Source organism: Vipera berus, assembly GCF_964194415.1.
Source record: "Vipera berus genome assembly, chromosome: 1".
In the NCBI taxonomy this organism is placed as follows: domain Eukaryota; kingdom Metazoa; phylum Chordata; class Lepidosauria; order Squamata; family Viperidae; genus Vipera; species Vipera berus.
The window spans coordinates 258,456,765-258,479,709 of record NC_138202.1 but is presented as its reverse complement, the minus strand read 5'-3'; the positions used below and the strand labels follow the sequence as shown (position 1 = coordinate 258,479,709).

At 43.9% G+C, this 22,945-nt stretch overlaps 1 protein-coding gene across 1 annotated transcript in view; it reads right to left on the bottom strand.

Annotated features, from left to right (window-relative positions):
• Positions 1 to 17,094, bottom strand: part of RFX6 (regulatory factor X6) — a 46,823-nt gene extending 29,729 nt beyond the window's left edge. Inside the window, exons 1-4 of the mRNA XM_081335352.1 lie at positions 16,684 to 17,094; positions 11,473 to 11,629; positions 9,311 to 9,434; positions 6,710 to 6,771 (exon numbers count right to left, since the gene is read on the bottom strand). Coding sequence (XP_081191478.1) covers positions 6,710 to 6,771; positions 9,311 to 9,434; positions 11,473 to 11,629; positions 16,684 to 16,879 — 539 coding nt within the window. The 5' untranslated portion in view covers positions 16,880 to 17,094. The remainder of the gene's footprint in view (positions 1 to 6,709; positions 6,772 to 9,310; positions 9,435 to 11,472; positions 11,630 to 16,683) is intronic.
• Between the last annotated feature and the right edge of the window lie 5,851 nt (positions 17,095 to 22,945).

Below are 22,945 nucleotides of genomic sequence, written 5' to 3'. Positions count from 1 at the left end.
ACTACAGTTCTTAAATTAGTAAGACAGTTATTAAGTGAATCTGGCTTCTCCATTGACTTTGCTTGTCAGAAGGTTGCAAAATATATGAGTCAGTTGCTAACCATCCAAATTTTGATCATGTGACCATGGTTGTAAATGTGAAAAATGGTCACGAGTCACTTTTTTCCAGTATTGTTGTAACTTTGAATGGCCACTAAATGAATTGTTGTAAGTCAAAGACTACCTGTACACACACACGTTACACACCTGTATACATTTTTATGAACTCTTTAAAAGTTTGGTTTTCTGCATACATTTCCTTAATTGAATTTTATGCACGTTCTATAAGTGGAAGCTTACAGTATGTCACAAAATTTTGGTAATGGGAAAATGGGAATGGAAATTACAACCAGAAGTAGAATTTGTGAAAAAGGAGTAGGAACTCAGTTCACTTCTGGCACTCAAATATTTCAGCCCAGACTTGTTCAATTGAAAGGGTATGTTTTGCACAGATCCTTGGGTTATAAGAAAAAATAATAATTCCTGCAGACTTGAAATGTATGCATCTTGCATATATTGTACCCCTGAAACCTCTTTTACTAAACTTACTTTGAACTATTTCATTTGTTTAATTAAAACATTTCTATCCCAACTTATCTACTACTCAGTGCAGCTAATAACAATAATTAAAACAGTACCATATATTCACTGAAAACGTTTGCCCAGAAATTTAAAGCTTCAAAATTATACTTTGACCTACTAGCTCTTTACGGAGAGTATCAGACCCTGATAGACTTTCAGGAGATTGACTCTGTGACAGTGTAACAACAACAACAACAACAACAACAAAAATCGTACTTCTATGTGCCAGGATTTGGGACAGCTTGTCTCAAAAAAGAGCTGTGCTTTGCACATTTTAAAATTTTTCTCAGGATTGATCCTCACATCCTGCTTGTCCCAATGTGTGGATAGCATCTGAAATAGTGTTTTGCTAATGCAGGACAGGCTGTTTGGCCCACCATCTCCACTTTATTCCATCCAACATAGGCATGCCCTCTGTCCCAATCCCTGCCTTCTGACTTTGAAAGCATTTTATATCAGGTTGTGTGTCTGGGGTATCACAGAGAAAAGGAAAAACTCATTCTTTCCTGCTCCCTGCACAATGCGAAAAGTTCCAAAGATTATACTAACTCGGAAAACAGAGTCAAATTATTTCATTTCTTGGAAGCAAGGAGAAATAACTGATCAGATCTCCAACAAATTGGAATAGAGGTCTTTACCCACCACTATTATAAACATGAGTTATATATATAAAATTTATAACATATAACACACACACACACAAACATATGTATATGATGCACACACACACACACACACACACACTCATGATGCACTTCATATCAATGGGATTCTACAGAGATGTCATGTATCACATCAAAGACACACAGATGTACGCAATAGATTTATAATGAATTTGGAAAAAGCAACAGAGCTACTGGCAGAAAAAGGTAGGCTGGATCTGTTTAATTTGTATTAGCTTGGAAAGAAATAAAAGTGGTGATGCTCATTGTTAGCTTTCTCATTAAAACTTCCAGGAAGAAACAGCCAGGCTGATTTTTCCCACCCTCGTTTTCCATGTGCACTAACATCTGTCCCTGTGCTGCAAGCAAACCTGACTAGAGCATATGCCAACACAAATGATAGCTGATAAGGCAATGATATGATTAAGCTGCTCAGGGACTTGCAATAATTTGTTATCGCAAGGCCAGCTGCCATATCAGTTTTATTAACCCACTAAATCACTTTTAATAAATAAGATAATGCCTTTCAGAAAAGGTGGAAGTTAAGATTTAACATTGATCAAAGTCTACCCCCCCCAAATGAAACTGCAACTGGAGCCCACAGTCCCAAGTGGTGTACAGGTAGTCCTCGACTTACAACAGTTTGTTAGTGACCGTTTGAAGTTACAACCTCATTGGAAAGAGTGACTTATGAGCATTTTTCACACTTATGACCGTTGCAGCATCCCCAGGGTCACGTGATCTACATTCAGATGCTTGACAACTGGTTCATACTTAGGATGGGTGCAGTGTATCCCTGGGTCGTTTGGTCCCCTTTTGCGACCTTCTGACAAGCAAAGTCAATGGCAAGGCCAGATTCGCTTAACAACCATGTTGCTAATTTAATGACTGCAGCGATTCACTTAACAAATATGGCAAGAAAAATCATAAAATGGGGCAAAACTCACTTAACAAATTTCTAACTTAGCAACATACCTTTGGGGGTCAACTATGGTTGTAAATCAAGGGCTACCTGTATTCTGCTACCCACGCACTCATCACCTTCAAAGGAAGATCCTTCAGTACTGCTGAAGTTGGTTCTCGCTCAAACTAAACCTAGGCTGAATTTATTTCTCTCATTAATTCCCATTACGTTTATAGGTCTCCAACTGTCACTGGATTGGCATAATCATTGTATATGATCCTTGTCGACTCCTCTTCCATGAATTTCCTTCATTTTTGTTCCATTTTAATGGTACCGTTTGAATGAAACATTATTTGCTGTCTTCTGCTGCTGATCTATAATGCTTTTGCATTGCTGCTCTACTCACTTAGAATTCTTTATCTTCTGCTTCACTCTTCTCTTGCCCAAGTCCCTTGTTTTTCTCCTCGTACCATATCTTGTGGGCTGCTATGATAGTAAGAGCTAGCAACTAAAGGCAATGGGTCTGATAATAGCAGTGGCACGCTCTACTGAATGCCAACTCTCATCTCTACAAAGGAATTTCCTCCGAAATTCCAGAAAACACCTGACAATAATTTGCGACAATTATAGGTTAGATGGGAGCCAGTTTCTTACAGCGGTTCAAGTACCAGGCAAGAAACCAAGAGACTGTGCTGCGATTATGTTGCGTGTTACTTAAATATTAATGTTATGAAATGTAGTAAATAAAATTAACACAAGTTGTTAAAAGCACTATGAGATTGGCAGCTAAATTTTAGCTGACCCAACAGCAAATATGTAAGCCAGTTTAGTGTGGTGATTAAGGGCATCAGGCTAAAAACTGGGAAATCATGAATTCCTCACCTTAGGCCCAAAGTCAACTGGGCGATCCTCTCTCAGCCCTAGGAAGCAGGCAATGGCAAGCCACTTCTGAAAAACCTTGCCCAGAAAACTGCAGGGCAGTCTCTGAGAATCAGACACGATTGAACAGAAGAAGAAGAAAAAAAGATAATTTTTGGGGGGGAAAAATGGCTATCCCTGGTGCAGAAAAAGTAGCCAGCTAATACAAACAAACAAAAAATGTGGGAAGTGCCCTGTCTTCTCAAAGTTACAGGAAATGCCAGGCATTCATTCTGTTTGAACTCAACTCTCACATCTTCTTCCTTCTGCTCAAATGAGAGTTCCTCCAAGTTAGCAATCATTAAACACACTACCAATATAATAAATTCCTCTATCATTATAAGGTTTCTGCTGTGGGTAGGAAATGAGCACCTTCAGTTCCTGCAGGTATTGTTTGACTCCAGTCCCTATCAGCCAAAGTGTATGTACACTGTTCTGCCTAATCCAACTTGTCTTTCCAAACCTATTGTGCTAGATAGTGAGAGACTGAGATTCTTGCACTCACTCAGTGTCTCAGGTGCTGGCCTCATTTTCTTAAATGATAATGTTGCCTTATTACAATCACAATCACTAACATTCAATAAAGAAATGATGCATATTAGAACATGATAAGGGGGTAAGAACCAGAGTGAAAAGTACATGTTCCCTCCTCCCCACAAAAATATTCAGACTCTATCCCCGAAGCTCTTTTTTTTTCTTCTTCATTTTTTCACTACCCATTTGCTGGGAACTGAACTTCTTTCCATATCCATTCAACTCAAACAACTTCATGACCAGGATGACCATGTTAAAAGTCTTGACCATGTTAAAAGTCTTGTCCCTTTTTTTCTCATAAGAAAAGGGGGTAGGGATGGGGGAGGCCACATATGCAATATTTTAAATAAAAATATACAACCAGTTTGGTATAGTGGTTAAGGCACTAGGCTTGAAATTGAGAGACTCTGAGTTCTTGTTGCACCTTAAGCAAAAAAGCCAGCTGGGTGACCTTGAGCCAGTCTCTCTCTCTCTCTCTCTCTCTCTCTCTTTCTCTCTGTCCTAGGAAGCCATGGCAAATCACTACTGAAATATTGCCAAGAAAACTGCAAGGACTTGTCAGGCTGCTTGCTAAAGTCAACACTGATTTGAAGGTGCACAATAAACAAACAAACATATAACGAGAGCTTCTCTACTCAGAGCTGTGCCATTCTGAGTCATGATTCCTTCCATTGGAATCCAAATATACATCCCAACTCTCTATAAAGGGTTTTGGGGGATTATAAGGATCTGGAGCATGTAGAAAATGGGAAATTGTGGTTTTCAGTAAGGAAGTCAATACAGCTTGACAAGAAACGTGGGAATTGCTACACTTTGCTATACCCTTTATAGCAGACTTCCACACAGCTGGATTTCTTTCAGATATGTAGACCTTCTACTCAGTGGTGAGATTCAGCCTGTTCACATCAGTTCGGCAGAACCGGTAGCTAATTTTCTGTTGCCCAGGCCCACAACAGACTTCCGGAAGTGGCATCCATACAGAGAACCGGTTGTTCATATATTTGAATCCCACCACTGCTTCACCTCCAGTAATCTACTATTTATTTATTTATTTATTTATTTATTTATTTATTTATTTATTTATTTATTTAATTGATTTTTATACCGCGCTTCTCCCGAAGGACTCAGGGCGGTGTACAGGGCAATAAATATCAAAAATACAAGATACAAAAGTTAAAAAAACATTAAAGAATTGTGCCCGATGCAATAAATTAGTTAAGATCAATGTTAAAACCCCAAACTCATCAGACCAGGCCGGCTTGTTCAAATAAATAAGTTTTTAGATCACGTCGGAAGGAGCGAAGGTCGGGAGCCATCCCGAGCTCAACCGGTAAGTGGTTCCAAAGGTCTGGCGCACCCACAGAGAACGCCCTCCCCCTGGGGGTCACCAGTCGACATTCTCTGACCGGTGGCACCCTGAGGAGGCCCTCTCTGTGGGAGCGCACTGGATGGAGCGAAGTTGACGCCGGCAGCAGGTGCTCCCGTAGGTAATCCGGACCCATGCCATGTAGGGCTTTATAGGTCATCACCAGCACCTTGAATCTCACCCGGAGGGCAACTGGAAGCCAATGCAGCTCACGGAGCAGAGGTGTAACATGGGAGTATCGGGAGACCCCCAACACAACTTGCGCGGCTGCATTCTGCACCAGCTGAAGCCTCCGAGTGGTCCTCAAGGGCAGCCCCATGTAGCGAGCGTTGCAGTAGTCTAAACGAGAGGTCACGAGTGCATGAGTGACTGTACGCAAGGCATCCCGGTCTAGATAGGGCCGCAACTGGCGCACTAGGCGAACCTGGGCGAAGGCCCCCCTAGTCACAGCTCCTATATGATCTTCTAAGGAAAGCTGTGAATCTAGGAGGACACCCAAGTTGCGAGCCCTATCTACAGGGGGTAATAGCTCACCCCCCATAGTAAGAGTTGGAATAATCTGAATTTCCCGAGATGCCGGCACGCACAGCCACTCAGTCTTGTCAGGGTTGAGCCGAAGCCTGTTCCTCCCCATCCAGACCCAGACCGCCTCCAGGCAACGAGACATCACATCGAGGGCATCACTGGGGTGGTTTGGGGTCGAAATGAAAAGCTGGGTATCATCAGCATACTGATGATACCCAACTCCAAAACCACGAATGATCTCACCCAGAGGCTTCATATAGATGTTGAACAGGAGAGGCGAGAGGACCGACCCCTGAGGAACTCCACAAACGAGAGGCCTTGAGGTCGACCTCTGCCCCCCTGCCAACACCGACTGTGAACGTCCCAGAAGGTAGGAGAAGAACCACTGCAAAACAGTGCCTCCCACTCCCAACCCCCTGAGACGCCGCAGCAAGATACCATGGTCGATGGTATCAAAAGCCGCTGAGAGGTCTAATAGGACTAGGACAGAGGAACAACCCCTGTCCCGAGCCCACCAGAGATCATTCACCAGAGTGACCAATACCGTCTCCGTGCTGTGCCCGGGCCTGAAACCCGATTGGTACGGGTCCAGATAATCAGCTTCCTCCAGGAACAAAGGGAGCTGATGCGCCACCATGCTCTCAACAACCTTCGCAAGAAAGCGAAGGTTGGAGACCGGACAAAAGTTGTTTAATACAGCTGGGTCCAAGGCAGGCTACTTAAGGAGGGGTCTCACCACCGCCTCCTTCAAGGCGGCGGGAAAACTACCCTCCCTCAAAGAAGCAGTTATCACTGCCTGGAGCCAGCCTCGTGTCCCATCCTGAGCCGCATAAACCAGCCAGGAGGGGCATGGGTCCAATAAACACGTGGTGGAGCTCAGCTTCCCCATGATCCTGTCCACGTCGTCCAGGGTCACAGGATCGAACTCCTCCCAGATAATATCAACAAGTCTGCCCATGTCCTCATCGTCAGACCATAGATAGCATGGTGTTTATGCCCCTTGAAGAATTTTGGGAATTGAAATTCAACAAAACACGGACCACCACCAGTTTGATTACTCTAAAAAAGTGTTTTTCAGCTAATAACACATTTGGATTCCAGCTACCTGTATCAAGAATGCATGGCTTTATCTAGATAAGAATGAATTTAAAAAGAGTAGCTCCTAAGAACAGCACTTACTTTGAATGGCCTCTTGTACCCAGCCGCCTAGTGGTGAGGAGAGGAAATTTCTGGCGAATTGTCTAAAGAAAAAGTCAAATATTAAATAATTGAAACTGGTAAATTCAAAATGATTTTATTTTTGTTCTAATAGGCTCCTCTATAAGTAATTAATTATGTTAAATTCATTTTAATGACCAGTGATCAGGCAAAAGAGTATTAACCTTACAAAGTGGGAATTGCAACAAAACATGATTCTACTCTGTTCAAAGATATAAAGCACTGTTATATATTCCAAGGAGATGTAATTCCATTTCCTCTATAATATTAATAGGATATGATACCATCAAAGCTTATCAAAGGTACATCGTATTAAACAGAAATCCTTCTCCGAAATTCCCTTTCTCAAAACATCATTATTCTTCTTAAGACATTTTTTTCTTTTCCACAAAGTTATTTTAAAATTCAGTTTTACTGAAATTTGGCTTTATTAAAAAGTATTCACAATTGAATTATCTTCTCATAAACTACAATTGGAAGACTAAGGTCTTGAAAAAAGGTAAATGATGGAATGAATGAAAATAGAATGGTGCTTAGAAACTTCTGTAATGTCAGAATTCAAGTAATATACCTGTAGATATGCTTCTTATTGTACGAAAGGGTGGGGGTGGACAGATGGATAGACAGAAATAGCTTTTTGAATTATATTTCTTTCATTCTACAGTACTATTGTAGAGGTGAAGGATATATGTGTGTGTGTGTGTGTGTGTGTGTGTAGGTAGGTATAGGTATAGTAGGTATGTATGTCTGTGTGTGTATATATATATATGTGTGTGTGTATACTGTATATATATATATATATATATATATATATATATATATATATATATATATATATATATATAGTGTGTGTGTGTGTGTGTGTGTGTGTGTGTGTGTGTGTGTGTTAAGAATTTGTCAAGGCTTTTTGAATGCACCTTACTAATTAACTCTTTCTTTCCTGCTTTGGCCTGACTCAAGGCTTATCCACAGGATATAGTCAACTTATGACAGCTCATTGTGTAAATTTGTGTAAATTGTATAAATATAAATATATATATATATCTTGCCTGAACTAGCAATTCTCACTGTACGTCATTCAAATGCAAAATCTCCACACTCAGTTCTAAAAACTGTCATTTTTTTTATTACACCAAGAACAAGGGTCCAATAAGGTTGCTGAAATGATACAAGTGAGGCTTGTAGCCCTTTTAACATCATGGATGAAACAACTAGAATAACAGAGTTGGAACAGACCCTGGACCTCTTTCAGTCCAACCCATTGCTCAAGCAGGAGATCCTATACCAGTGGTCTGCAACCTTGACCATGCTGGGTTGAGGAATTCTGGGAGATGAAGTCCACAAGTCTTAAAGTGGTCAAGGCTGCAGACCCCTGTCCTGTACCATTCCGGATAAGTGGCTGCCCAGTCTCTTCTAGAAAGTCTCCAGTGATGAACCGCCTATGATTTCTGAAGGCAAGTCCTTCATACATTCATTCATAACCTGTATGCATCTATAAAACAACTGCATTTCAATTAGTACGTGTTTCCCAAAAGCTGTGGGTGAGACTGTTCATTTGGCAAATCAATTTAATAGCTAATTGAAAGAACCACCTCTGACATTAAATGGAAATGCGATCGTGATTAAGCCTCCCACCTTGGCCCCTTGGTGTATCTATAACCTGATATGGTCTAAAGCCTGGGTTTGAAATTTATTTGCAAAGTGAGCATTTGAAGACGAAACAATAGTCTCTACCTCAACAGATATCATAACCCAGCAATCAACATTAAAGCAAATACTGAGAAAGGCAGCTAATAGAAAAAAAGATAATCCTGCTATTTTCAAAGCTAGAAGAGAGGTGTTTTTTTAATGTTTATAGTCAACTGTGTCCTGTTGGTTCTGAGTCATTTAATATCATAGGGAGATGTGAACCCCAAATTTCATTAAACTAATGTGTTTCGGTTTTTTAAGGCAATTGGAAGCGATTGTGGATGTTTTAAAAAGACTGATCTCTGAAGCTGTCTTGGTATTTAGTTTCACCAGCTCCTAGTAATTTGGATTTAATTTGGGAAGGCCACCTCTCATGTTGATTAAATGATTTCAGCTTTTAAGTAGAGTGGATGTTGGGGTGGGGGAGGGGAAGGGAGAAAATATCTACAGTCTGTACTCTTTCCTCACAAAAGTTGCCTTACTTTTAACTTTGCCGAGCTAATGATTCTCTTTCCGATATCCTACACTCCTTAAAGCAGTGTTTCTCAACCTTAGCAACTTGAAGATGTGTGTGGACTTCAACTGCCAGTATTCGGGGAATTCTGGGAGTTGAAGTCAACACATCTTCGAGTCGCTAAGGTTGAGAAACACCACCTTAAGGTGACCTACAAACCTCTTGCTTCCATATTAGAAAATAAAAAGAGCCACACGTATCCCACCAGCAGCAGGATTTAAAGTTATTCTGCAAGTTTATCACTTGCAGGTTTTCTCAACCCTGTCAGAGACTTTGAATATGTAAGAGAAGGGGATATAGTGGAATTTTTCTTCTAATATAAGATTAAATAAGGCAAGAAGATCAAATGGATTAATTACCTTCCCAAATGTTGCAGCACAAGCAGGCTCAAGTTTCTCCTTTCTGCAGAAGTCCAGGTAGTGTGTATAAAGGATGCATCGGGGCAAACAAACTCCTTCACAGACAATGTAATTTTCTTCTAGCCTGTAAATGAAAAACAAGCCAAGGATTTTAAAAGTGGTTCCTGTAGATTTGCCATATTTTTTCACTGTTACTACCAAGCTTATAATATTTGAAAGAACTTTTTGCCTTCAAAATATAAAATATTTCAATTTTTCCTCAGCACTTTTTCATTCATTCATTCATTCATTCATTCATTCATTCATTCATTCATTCATTCAATTTCTATAGCTGCCTATCTCATTCTGATTGACTGGGTAGTGAACAATATCACAATTAAAACCATAAAAAAACACAAAAACTATTCTTCAGTATCTAAAGATGTGGCCCTATGAAATTCTTTGTAGGTCCCATTGCAAATGGTAATTCTGACTTACTAATATTTATAATTACTTGAAATTAGGAAACTTGTTGCTTGATCATGTTGAGTGAAAAAATTCATCCTTTGCTTTGATTGGGATTGGTAATATGACACAAACATACCAAAATGTTTCTTTGAAATTGTCATTTGCTGTGCCCAGGATGGCAGACATACAAATAGGAAAATAATGTAATAAACCCACAGGATATTGTTTTGGGCAGAATATCAGATTCAGAGTTAAATCTTGGGAGAAAAAAACTAGACTGGAATTTTAGTACATCTATAAAAGCAATTATTTTGTTGAATATAAAGTGGTTACTCTGCATAGGATTTTTTTTTATTAGTTTCTTTACTAAAAATATAAACATGAGCTTCAGATGAATTAAAGCTGCAATCATGTAGCTAAGTAGATATATTAGCATTAGTACAATCACATTAACATTCAGCTATGGCTGGCAATTAGTTTTTTCCAATTGGCTTTGATAAGTGCTAAGAATGTATGAGTCAACATCTTAACTGCTAATTCCTGCAAAGGGTCGGCAATTAGAAAGAGGCAGATAGAAAGATGAAAATTGGTCTCAGATTGGCTTACACTTGTTTTACTATGATATATACTATTAGCTCAACTTTTACACAATCTTTGTAAGAATCATCTTTCCTAAATATATACCCTAGTTAAATACTTCATTACTATTGTTATTGTGTTACATTTATATCCTGCCTTTCTTCTGTAAGTCCAAGCCACAGTAAACTGGGAGGTCCCTTCCCATCATGACAATAGTGATAGGGCAGACCTGGGATCACCAAGTGATCTACAGGATTAAGTGATAATTTTAACCTGGATCTCTTCTATTCCAATCTTACACTGTACTTTAGTCACAAGTGTTCACTGGCAGAAAAAAAGAAACACGCAATCCTGATGACTCAATGGCCACCACCAGGTAATATTTTTCCCACTTCCCAATCAACTCTTCAGCCCCAGGGCTTTGTGGCAGCCTTCCATCCAAATGCCAACCAGCTAAACCTGATTCTGTTTAGCTTTTTTTGAACTCAGCCAAGGTACAATGTTAAAATGGATGACTACAATATAGTAGTCTGAAATTGCCTAGGATTTTATTAAAGGCCATAAGCCATAGTAGACAAAACAGTACTTATAACCTCTTGGACCATTCTTGCAGAATTTTGCAATTTTTCTTTTCAGCTAATCTATCCCATCCCATCCCATCCCATCCTATCCCATTTATGACCAAAAAGGACCAAAAGGAATATTGTTTCTGAAATTTAAACCAAACAGATGGACAGAGAAGCTTGAGTAAATCAATAAATTTACAACGTCTTTCCATCAAATACATAATCCAGTTAAGTAAAACTGTAGCAAAATATTTACAAAAACAGGTATTTACATTAGATGGCTGAATTACAATACTAATAATGTATTTTCTTAGATTTTTTTATGAATAATGCATTGATAGTTTCACTTGTCTAGAATTATTGGCAGTGGACTTTTGACTACCCACAGGGGATGGGGGCAAATGAAATTGCATGACATTTGCATGCAACTCATTTTAAGATCATTGTAACTTCTACCAGATGCCAAGATTCACTTCTTCTCATGACAATATAGAAAAAGCTAACTAGCATACATTGTATAGTAGAAAATAATTCCCCATACATTAAAGCTTCGTTGGTTGTTAAGCCTACCATTGCAAAGTGAGTTGTGTCTGCTTCTTTTTGTCCTTCATAATCTGAGTGATTGTTTTCTTTGGAGGCAAATATTTGCTCAGTGATTTTATCTTGTTTTCTTGAGTGTCTCCATCCTCATCTTCTGAAGCAATAGGTTCACTTCTGAAATGAATTTCTGAGTGCCAAAACATTTAAAAAGAGAATGTACTTATTAATCTACCTCTCTATCTTGCAGATTAGATTAAATAATTCTATGTAAATACAATTACATATATTCAAATGAATTGCTGAGTATTGGGTGATAGATTTGGGACAACACTAAAAACGTTTAATTTATTTGAAAATTTCTCTGAGGATGCAAATGGAAATGAATAAGTAGGAAAAGTACTTTTTGGTCCATTTGCCTACTGTACAATGATAATCCCCTTCATGGATTACTGCCTTGTCGTGGCGAAGGGGCTTGCGTAATTCAATGAAGCTATGAGCTATGCCGTGCAGGGCCACCCAAGACGGACAGGTCATAGCTGAGAGTTCTGACAAAACGTGATCCACTGGAGAAGGAAATGGCAACCCACTCCAGTATCTTTGCCATGAAAACCCTATGGACAGTACCAAAAGGCAATACGATATGACGCTGCAAGATGAGCCCCTCAGGTCGGAAGGCGTCCAATATGCTACTGGGGAAGAGCAGAGGGCTAGTACTAGTAGTGCCAGAAAGAATGAAGCGACTGGGCCAAAGCCGAAAGGACGCTCAGCTGTGGATGTGTCTGGTGGTGAAAGGAAAGTCCGATGCTGTAAAGATTTTTTCTCCATAGGAACCTGGAATGTAAGATCCATGAATCAAGGAAAGCTGGACATGGTCAAACAAGAGATGACAAGACTGAACATCGACATCTTAGGTATCAGCGAACTAAAATGGACAGGAATGGGTGAATTTAATTCAGATGACCATCAGGTATACTACTGCGGGCAAGAATCCCTCAGAAGAAATGGAGTAGCCTTCATAGTCAATAAAAGAGTAGGAAAATCAATACTGGGATACAATCCTCAAAATGACAGAATGATCTCAGTTCGAATCCAAGGGAAACCATTCAATATCACAGTAGTCCAAGTCTATGGCCCAACCACCAGTGCTGAGGAGGATGAAATTGACCAGTTCTATGAAGCCCTACAGCACCTTATAGAAGTAACACCAAAAAATGATGTCCTTATCATCATGGGGGATTGGAATGCTAAAGTAGGAAGCCAAAAGATAACTGGAATAACAGGCAAGTTTGGCCTTGGAGTACAAAATGAAGCAGGGCACAGGCTGATAGAATTTTGTCAAGAGAATACGATGGTCATAGCAAACACTCTTTTCCAACAACCCAAGAGACGGCTCTACACATGGACATCACCAGACGGTCAACACAGAAATCAGATTGACTATATGCTCTGCAGCCAAAGATGGAGAAGCTCTATACAGTCGGTAAAAACAAGACCAGGAGCTGACTGTGGCTCAGACCATGAGCTTCTCCTTGCAAAGTTTAGGCTTAAACTGAAGAAAGTAGGCAAAAGCACTAGGCCACTCAGGTATGAATTAAATCATATCCCTGTTGAATATACAGTAGAGGTGACAAATAGATTTAAGGAATTGGATCTGATAGACAGAGTGCCTGAAGAACTATGGACAGAGGTTCGCGACATTGTACAACAGGTAGCAACCAAAACCATCCCAAAGAAAAAGAAATGCAAGAAAGCAAAATGGCTGTCCGAGGAAGCTTTGCAAATAGCTGAGGAAAGGAGGGAAGCGAAAGGCAAGGGAGAAAAACATAGATATGCCCAATTGAATGCAGAATTCCAGAGAATAGCTAGAAGAGATAAGAATGCCTTCTTAAATGAACAGTGCAAAGAAATAGAAGAAAACAATAGAATAGGGAGGACCAGAGATCTTTTCAAGAAAATTGGAGAGATGAAGAGAACGTTTAATGCAAAAATGGGCATGATAAAGGACCAAAATGGCAGGGACCTAACAGAGGCAGAAGAGATTAAGAAGAGGTGGCAAAATTACACAGAAGAACTATACAAGAATGAGCTTAACGTCCCAGATAATCACAATGAGGTGGTCACTGACCTCGAGCCAGACATTCTAGAATGTGAAGTGGGCCTTAGAAAAGCTGAGCAACAACAAAGCTAGTGGAGGTGACAGTATTCCAGCTGAGCTATTCAAAATCTTAAAAGACAGTGCAGTAAAAGTGCTACACTCAATTTGCCAGCAAATTTGGAAAACTCAACAGTGGCCACAGGATTGGAAAAGATCAGTTTACATTCCAATTCCAAAGAAAGGCAGTGCCAAAGAATGTTCAAACTATCGCACCATTGCACTCATTTCTCATGCTAGTAAAGTTATGCTTAAAATCCTACAAGCTAGACTTCAGCAGTATGTGGATCGAGAACTACCAGAAGTACAGGCAGGATTTCGAAGAGGCAGAGGAACTAGAGATCAAATTGCCAACATACGCTGGATCATGGAGAAAGCTAGAGAGTTCCAGAAAAACATCTACTTATGCTTCATTGACTATGCTAAAGCCTTTGATTGTGTGGATCATAACAAACTCTGGCAAGTTCTTAAAGAGATGGGAGTACCAGACCATCTTATTTGTCTCTTGAGAAACCTATATGCGGGTCAAGAAGCAACAGTGAGAACTGGACACGGAACCACTGATTGGTTCAAAATTGGGAAAGGAGTCCGGCAAGGCTGTATACTGTCGCCCTGCCTATTTAACTTATATGCAGAGCACATCATGAGAAAGGCAGGGCTAGATGAATCAAAAGTTGGAATTAAGATTGCCGGAAGAAATATCAACAACCTAAGATACGCAGATGATACCACTCTAATGGCAGAAAGTGAAGAAGAACTAAAGAGCCTCTTGTTGCGGGTGAAGAAGGAGAGTGCAAAACTTGGGTTGAAACTTAACATTAAGAAAACCAAGATCATGGCATCTGGCCCTCTCAATTCCTGGCAAATAGATGGGGAAGAAATGGAGGTAGTGACAGATTTTGTTTTCCTGGGCTCCAAGATCACTGCAGATGGGGACTGTAGCCAAGAAATTAAAAGACGCTTGCTCCTGGGAAGGAAAGCCATGGCAAATCTAGACAGCACACTAAAAAGCAGAGACATCACCCTGTCAACAAAAGTGCGTATAGTCAAGGCTATGGTCTTCCCAGTTGCAATGTATGGCAGTGAAAGTTGGACCATAAGAAAGGCTGAGCGCCAAAGAATTGAGGCCTTTGAACTATGGTGCTGGAGAAGACTCCTGCGAGTCCCTTGGACTGCAAGGCGATCAAACCAGTCAGTCCTAGAGGAGATCAATCCTGACTGCTCTTTAGAAGGCCAGATCCTGAAGCTAAAACTCAAATACTTTGGCCACCTAATGAGAAGGAAGGACTCACTGGAGAAGAGCCTAATGCTGGGAAAGATCGAGGGCAATAGAAGAAGGGGACGACAGAGAATGAGGTGGCTGGATGGAGTCACTGAAGCAGTAGGCGTGAGCTTAAATGGACTCCAGAAGATGGTAGAAGACAGGAAGGCCTGGAGGAATGTTGTCCATAGGGTCGCGATGAGTCGGACACGACTTCGCAGCTAACAACAACAACAATGATAATCTTATAATTTGCAGACTCCATATATCTGATGATTTGGTGGTATTTTTAACTCTGTTTTTCTCATCCAAACTTAAAAATCATGAAAATGGTATTTATATTACATTAATAAAAATATTTTACTGAGCATATCTGATTCAGTACAGGACTCTTTTGCCAATATAGTGTAGGAGATAGGCAGATTGTGAAGGAAAGTAAAAAGAGAGAGAGAGGTGTACAAGCAGTGGAAGTTCCTTCAAGAAACACTAACATTTTGACTATATGAACCCAAAGTAAAATGTTATGCTGCTGCCTAATCAACAGAATTCCATGCTACAATTTGTTGCCTGTTGGCTTTGAGTCTTTAGATATTTAGATGAATGAAGAATTCTGTGTCACTTGGAAAATTACAAACTCCAGCATCAGAAAACATTGCATCATATCTCTGCAGGTAAGTAAAGCAATAGGTAGATAAATACAATAGGCCTCTGCAAAATCAAAGAGACTTGGAATATTTCCACACTTGGAGTATATATCCCTGGAGATCCTGGATAGATGGATGGATGGATAAGGAGAGAGAGAGAGAGAGAGAGAGAGAGAGAGAGAAACAGACAGATAGATAGAGGTGGAAATAATCCCTATTTCTTAGGATCAGAGTAGGAGAGGCAAAGTGATATAACTACTTCAAGAATTCTGAATAACAGAAGGCCACCATACTTTTGCTTCAAACATTCATTGAAAACATATATTTACCGGGTACAGAATAATGACAATACCATCTTGGAATCTGTTGTCCTCAAACAGACATTTTGTTTGAGGATCTTTATCCAATCCCTCTTCATCTAAAAGACTGACACAGTGCAGATGCATGTTTTCACTAAGGCCATATAGGTCCCCTTGTATCTCTTTGGGCTGAAATTGTTTCCAGGTGACCTTTCCAATAAATAAGTGACAGGGGAAGCCAACAATGTGTTTATGCTGGAGCCCCCCCTCCCCCCCTGTCCAGGGTTCAACCTGGCATCAGTTTCCTCCCTCAAGATTTGACTGAGAATCCATAACAAGCCTTTCCCATTTTGTCTCTGCCCATAGCAGAAACATGCCATGGAAATATTTTCCCCCACTTTGTCCCTATGATGTTCCTCTCCTTCCCAGCCAATGAGTGAGGCAGGCTTAAATCACTTCAATTGTACAAGTGTCACCTTTTATTCCTATACTGTCCAAAGGCAGCAGCATCCTGGTGGATAAAAATGTTGTCCCTCAATATTTTGGAAGCAAGACTGCAGTCACATCATAGGATTTTCTGACCCCACGAAGATGGGTGAAGAGCAAGTTGATTGGGGGGGGGGCGGGAAAGGCCCAGAGTAAATGGAAATTCCCCAGGGCCAGCAGGGTGCTTTCCTATCCTATTTACAGGAATCAAGGAAGGAAAAGAGGGAAAATGGCCAGGCGGAAGTACATCCCAACCCTCCATCAGGAGACACAGGCTGAACACAGGTGAAGCAGGTTCCCTTCAGACCGAAGGCAGCACAGACATTAACCGTTTGAAGGCAACCAGGCGCCCAGTTGCTTCTCCGCCCAGCTCCGAACCTGTTCGAAAGTCGCCCTCACCTGCCTTGATCCCCGCGCGGAACCCCAGCTCCCCGTCGGGGCGTTGCAGTCTGCCGCGCAGCGAATCGACCTCGGACAGCGGTTCTCCGGAGGGCGAAACCTGAAGCAAACCTCTGGAGACCAGCTCGCCATAAGAGTCCTCCAAGGGTTGGCTGTGCGCAAAGGCGCCGTCGACCCTGGCCGGGTACTTGGCCATCGCCTTTTCAGGACTCGGAGCTTTCCCTGCCCATTGAGCGTCGGGGAAGGGAGGGGGCGGGGGGGTGCAGAAGAGTTGGGATCGGGGGACGGGGAGGATCGCTGGGAAGTCAAACAGAGGGAAGCGCAGGGAACGGTCCGGGGCAAAGATGCGCGATGATGGACGGACAGGTGACTGAGGCGAGGCCGGGCTGGAGTTGGCTCGACGGACGGAGACGGGCGGCTTTTAAAACGCGCTCGGGCTCGAGTCCTTGACGAGGAGGAGGAGGAGGAGGAGGAAGAGGAGGAGGAGGAGGAGGAGGAGGAGGAGGACGGTGGTGGTGGCGGCTAGAGTCGACCGCGGGCCGAGATCACTGCGCCAGAAGCCCCAGCCGGGCCGGGCACAGCAACAAGCCCTGCCCACCGATTGTCAAGAGCTCAGCTGGGACTGCCCCGCCTCAAGTTTGCTAGAGTAAACTCCCACCCCAATTCCCCCCTCTGTATTCGTGTGTGGCGCTTTCTGGTGGTCTTCTCCTTTCAGTCCCCCCCCCCCCTTGGCACTGGAACCGGAACCCTAGAAGAAGACCGGAGGAAGGCAAGGGAAACCGTGACAAAACTTCTTCTGAACAAGTGCAAAGTCTCGGCGCGCTGCAGGGGGCCGCAAGGAGTTTCCTGGCGAATGTGGGGTGGATGGATTTCAAGCTAAAGGGCGGCTTCTTTTGCGCCGCTGTGTTGAAGTGGTGTCGGTCAACGGCCAGAGAGGGAAGAACAGTATGCGGTGGGCTTAAAACAAGTGTCCAACGTGCTTTCAACCCCAATCTGCTACCGCTGTGCACACAAGGCTCAGCTAATCTCAGTGTATACATGGTTGTACTTTGACAATAAAGGTTCATACAAGAAGGGAGGAGAGGAAGGACCCCCCCTTTTGGTGCCGTAACTGGCAGCAATAGATCTTCGGGTCACTGGCTGTCAGGTCTCTGATCCCAGAGAATGATCGATCACTCCTTGGGTTGGGAAAACAGACACCAAAGGGACCATTTTTTTGCTGCTTGTGCCCAGTTCCCACTTCTTTCCATGCTGCTTGCCGCCCACGGCAGGAGTAGGAGTGTCTTGGATGGCAGACAAAGGGAGGGGGGCTCAGAAGGAAGGGAAGCGGGTTTTCTGCTGACTTTCCAGGGAACTGGCATCAGGGGGAACCCTCCTCTCCGCTTGTGCTCTTGCCTTGGGGCAAAGGAGAGGAAGGGAAGAGGATCTTATTCATTTCCTGAGGAGAGGCAACCTAAAAAGTTCCCTTCACGAGCAAGACCACCAGATACGTGTAGAGAACACCTTACCCAGCTTAGATGCTGCAATGCCAAAACCACACGAGAGATGATGTATGGGGTGGGGGAGGGAGGCACATCTTGACTAGCACAGCGGCCCCGTGAGAAGGGAAGTGGAGAAAGCAGGGCTTCGGCTACCACAGCGATAGGACAAATGTGCCTCTTTAGGACAGCTGGCACCCAAAAGGCTACTTTCCCTCCATCTCTTCCTGCTTTTCCTTCTAACCCATGGATTGAGAAGTGAAGGGAGAGAAATGGCTTCTTTTCTGGCACAGTGGGAAGCCCTCACCCTCCTACTGGTGAAAGGAAGGGGTCCCTGCAGTGAGGGGCCAGCAAACAGGGAGTGGGTACCCACACCAGCTCCAGGGGGTCCATAGTTTAGTTTAGTTTAGTTTAGTTTTATTAAATTTTTATACCGCCCTTCTCCCGAAGGACTCAGGGCGGTGAACAGGGCATATAATAAAAATACAAAAATACAAAAGTTAAAATAGAATTAAATTAATGCCCAAAATAAAACAATAAAATATACAAATATTTAAAACCCTAAATTAACTCCCCATCAGGCCAGGCCAGCTTGTTCGAATAAGTGGGTCTTTAACCCGCGCCGGAAGGAGCGGAGATCCGGTGCCATCCGGAGCTCAACCGGCAGTTGATTCCACAGAGCCGGGGCGCCCACAGAGAAGGCCCTCCCCCTGGGGGCCACCAGCCGGCATTCTCTGACCGGAGGCACCCTGAGGAGGCCCTCTCTGTGGGAACGCACAGGGCGGAGGGGAGTTGACGCCGGCAGCAGGTGGTCCCCGAGGTATTCCGGACCCATGCCATGTAAGGACTTAAAAACCATCACTAAGACCTTGAACCTCACCCGGAAGACAACTGGTAACCAATGCAGCTCGCGGAGCAAAGGTGTAACATGGGAGTACCGGGAAACTCCCAAGACAACTCTCGCGGCCGCATTCTGTACCAGTTGGAGCCTCCGAGTGGTCTTCAAGGGAAGCCCCATGTAGAGAGCATTGCAGTAGTCAAGACGAGAGGTCACGAGCGCATGAGTGACCGTACACAAGGCCTCCCGGTCTAGATAGGGCCGCAACTGACGCACCAGGCGAACCTGAGCGAAAGCCCCCCTAGTCACGGCTACTATATGATCTTCTAAGGTAAGCCGCGAATCTAGGAGGACTCCCAAGTTGCGCGCCCTATCCACGGGGGGTAAAGACTCACCCCCCATAAAAAGAGATGGAACATTTTGAATGTCCCGGGATGCCGGAATGTACAGCCACTCAGTCTTGTCAGGGTTGAGTTGAAGTCTGTTCCTCCCCATCCAGACCCGAACCGCCTCCAGGCAACGGGACATCACAGCGAGGGCATCACTGGGGTGGTTTGGGGTCGAAATAAAAAGTTGGGTATCATCAGCATATTGATGATACCCAACTCCAAAACCACGAATGATCTCACCCAGCGGTTTCATGTAGATGTTGAACAGGAGAGGCGAGAGAACCGACCCCTGAGGAACTCCACAAACGAGAGACCTAGGGGCCGATCTCTGCCCCCCTGCCAACACCGACTGCGAACGTCCCAGGAGATAGGAGGAGAACCACCAAAGAACCGTGCCTCCCACTCCCAATCCCCTGAGACGCCGCAGCAGGATACCATGGTCGATGGTATCGAAAGCCGCTGAGAGGTCTAATAGGACTAGGACAGAGGAACATCCCCTATCCCGAGCCCTCCAGAGATCATTCACCAGAGCGACCAATGCCGTCTCCGTGCTGTACCCGGGCCTGAAACCCGATTGGTACGGATCCAGATAATCCGCTTCATCCAGGACCAGAGGGAGCTGATGCGCCACCACACTCTCAACAACCTTCGCAAGAAAGCGAAGGTTGGAGACTGGACAAAAGTTGTTCAACACAGCTGGGTCCAAGGCTGGCTTCTTGAGGAGGGGTCTCACCACCGCCTCCTTCAAGACGGTGGGGAAATTACCCTCACTCAAAGAAGCAGATATCACCGCCTGGAACCAGCCTCGTGTCCTCTCCCTAGCTGCATAAACCAGCCAGGAAGGGCACGGGTCCAATAAACATGTGGCGGAGCTCAGCCTCCCCATAATCCTGTCCACTTCATCAGGGGTCACAGAATCAAACTCCTCCCAGATAACATTGACAAGACCGCCCGTGTCCTGATCGTTAGACTCTGCCCAGCTGGAGTCCAGACCGGTCCGAATCCGAGCGATTTTATCCGACAGATGCTGACCAAACTCCTCGGCACGACCCTGCAAGGGATCCCCCCTCACCTCCTGATTAAGAAGTGAGCGAGTCACCCTAAACAGGGCGGCCGGGCGATTATCTGCGGACGCGATGAGGGCGGAGAAGTAATTACACCTCGCCGCCCTCATCGCTGCGAGATAAGACCTAATATAGGTTCTTAACCGCAACCGGTCGGATTCGGATCGGCTGGACCTCCAGCAGCTCTCTAGGCCCCGTTTCCGACGCTTCATCTCCCGGAGCTCCGCGGAAAACCATGGAGCTCGTTGGGATCTGCACCGGATAAGGGGCCGCAAGGGTACAACTCGGTCCAGTGCCTCAGTGGCTGCCCTTTCCCAGGCTTCCACTAAGGCATCCGCCGAGTTGTGAGCGACGGAGGCAGGTGGGGATCCCAGCGCTGCCTGGAACCCGTCAGGGTCCATTAAGCGCCTGGGGCGGTACCATCTAATTGGTTCCACATCCCCACGGCGGGGGGTGGTAAAACGGAAGACCAGCCGCAGGAGGTGATGATCGGTCCATGACAGGGGCATAATAAATGGAGGGCCCCCACCAAGATCATCCAACCATCGTCCAGATAAAAAAACTAGGTCCAGGGTGTGGCCTCCCTCATGAGTTGGTTCAGAAATTACCTGCATCAGGTCCATGGCCGCCATGGAAGCCATGAACTCCCGAGCTAACTCAGATGACCCTCCCAGGGATGGTAGATTGAAGTCACCCAAAACTAAAAGTTTGGGGAACTCAATCACCAAACTGGAGAGGACATCGAGTAGCTCAGGCAGGGCCGCCGCTGTGTGACTAGGCGAAACGTACACCAGCAGCAAGCCCAACCGCGCCCCCGAACCAAACCTCAAAAAGAGAGACTCACACCCGACTATCTGAGGGACGGTGGTCTCCCGCGGACACAAGGTCTCCCTCATAACAACCGCCACTCTCCCGCCCCTACCCTGAGCCCGAGGCCGGTGTAACGCTTGGAAACCTGGTGGGCAAAGATCAACCAAAGGGACCCCACCCTCTGGGCCCAACCAGGTTTCGGTGATACAAGCCAGGTCCGCATGCTCACCCTCCACCAAATCCAGCACAAGGGGAGCCTTGTTAACCACGGACCTGGCATTCAGGTAAACCAGCCGGAGCTCAGGAGGCTGCACATCCTCGCTTTGCTGGCCCCACTCCTATCCTTATTAGGATATGTTTCCATTTGGACCAGATGGAAAAAAGCTGGAAAATCCCACTTTACAGCTGCAGCAGGAAAAACTGTTCAGGCTGTCCTCTTGACTGGTCGAGTAGGTTGAATGTGACATCATCCAGCCATTTCTTCTAGCTGCGTTTGCTGAAGCATCTTTGACCTAGGTCACATGGAAGAGATTTTTGGAACAGTCTTATACCTCAGACTGGCATTTTCTGACTGGCTGCCAGCCCAATGTCCATTTGCAGTGGGGGGAATGGGAAGAAATGGCCATATTTTATAATCTTATCTTAGACCATATCATTTTTGGTCTACCATACCTCTTCACAACCAGGATTATTATCTTCACTTCAATGCAGAAAGCACTGATTTATTTCAAGTAATGTTTTCACTCATGTCTGTACCACTTCATAACGTACTCCATACTATAAAAACTCATTACTCAGATTGATAGACAATGTCTTTCTACAAGAATGTAACAGGTACATCTCCACTGGCATTTAGAATCAATGGAAAGTTGCCTTTTGGTACTTTATACATGTACACAAAGATCCCAGTGTTGTTGCCTTTTGAATAGACAGCCCCAAGCCATTCAAAGTATATTAAAGCTCAACCCCCATCATTTTTTCACTAGTTGCAGTGGAATAGGATACAGGCAGGTATAGAAAAAAGCTCTGGCTTAGCACCCAAATTCTGCCTCTCTGGAGGATGTAAATGGAAGGTTTACTTTATTAATTAATGGAATTTATTCCAATAAACTGATACAATTAATTAATTTTCTCCCCATGAGCTGGCCAACCTCTCATATCTAACTTTGAGGGTTGATGGTGCTATTGGATGCACTTGTTAAAATATTCTGAGAATTAGGGGAACGAAAAAAAAACTTCATGATTACCCTTGTTGCATCCTTTGGGATCTTCAGAATTGCACATGCTTTCAGAATCTTTTTCTCCCCATTGAGCTCATAGCCTTCCCGTCCCAAGTGGCAAGGATGCGTCTTCTGGATGGGTGCAGCCTGTTGCTAATTTGACTGGCCTTATCTGATGGGAAATCAGGAATCCCCAAAAGGTGGGCTATTTGAAAGAACAACTGGGAGATTTCATCCAATCAGAAATGGCTGAAGGAGAAAGAACATGATACAGGTGCAGAAGAAATAGTTCAATGGAGAGAAAAGAAAAATGATAAGGATTCATATGACGGATTCCAAGGAAAGTAAAGAAAGGTAATCTTTGTTTTTAGATGTATGCTGTAGCACAGGGGTCTTCAAATTTGGCCCTTTCATGACTTGTGGACTTCAACTCCCAGAATTCCTCAGCCAGGCACACCTGGCT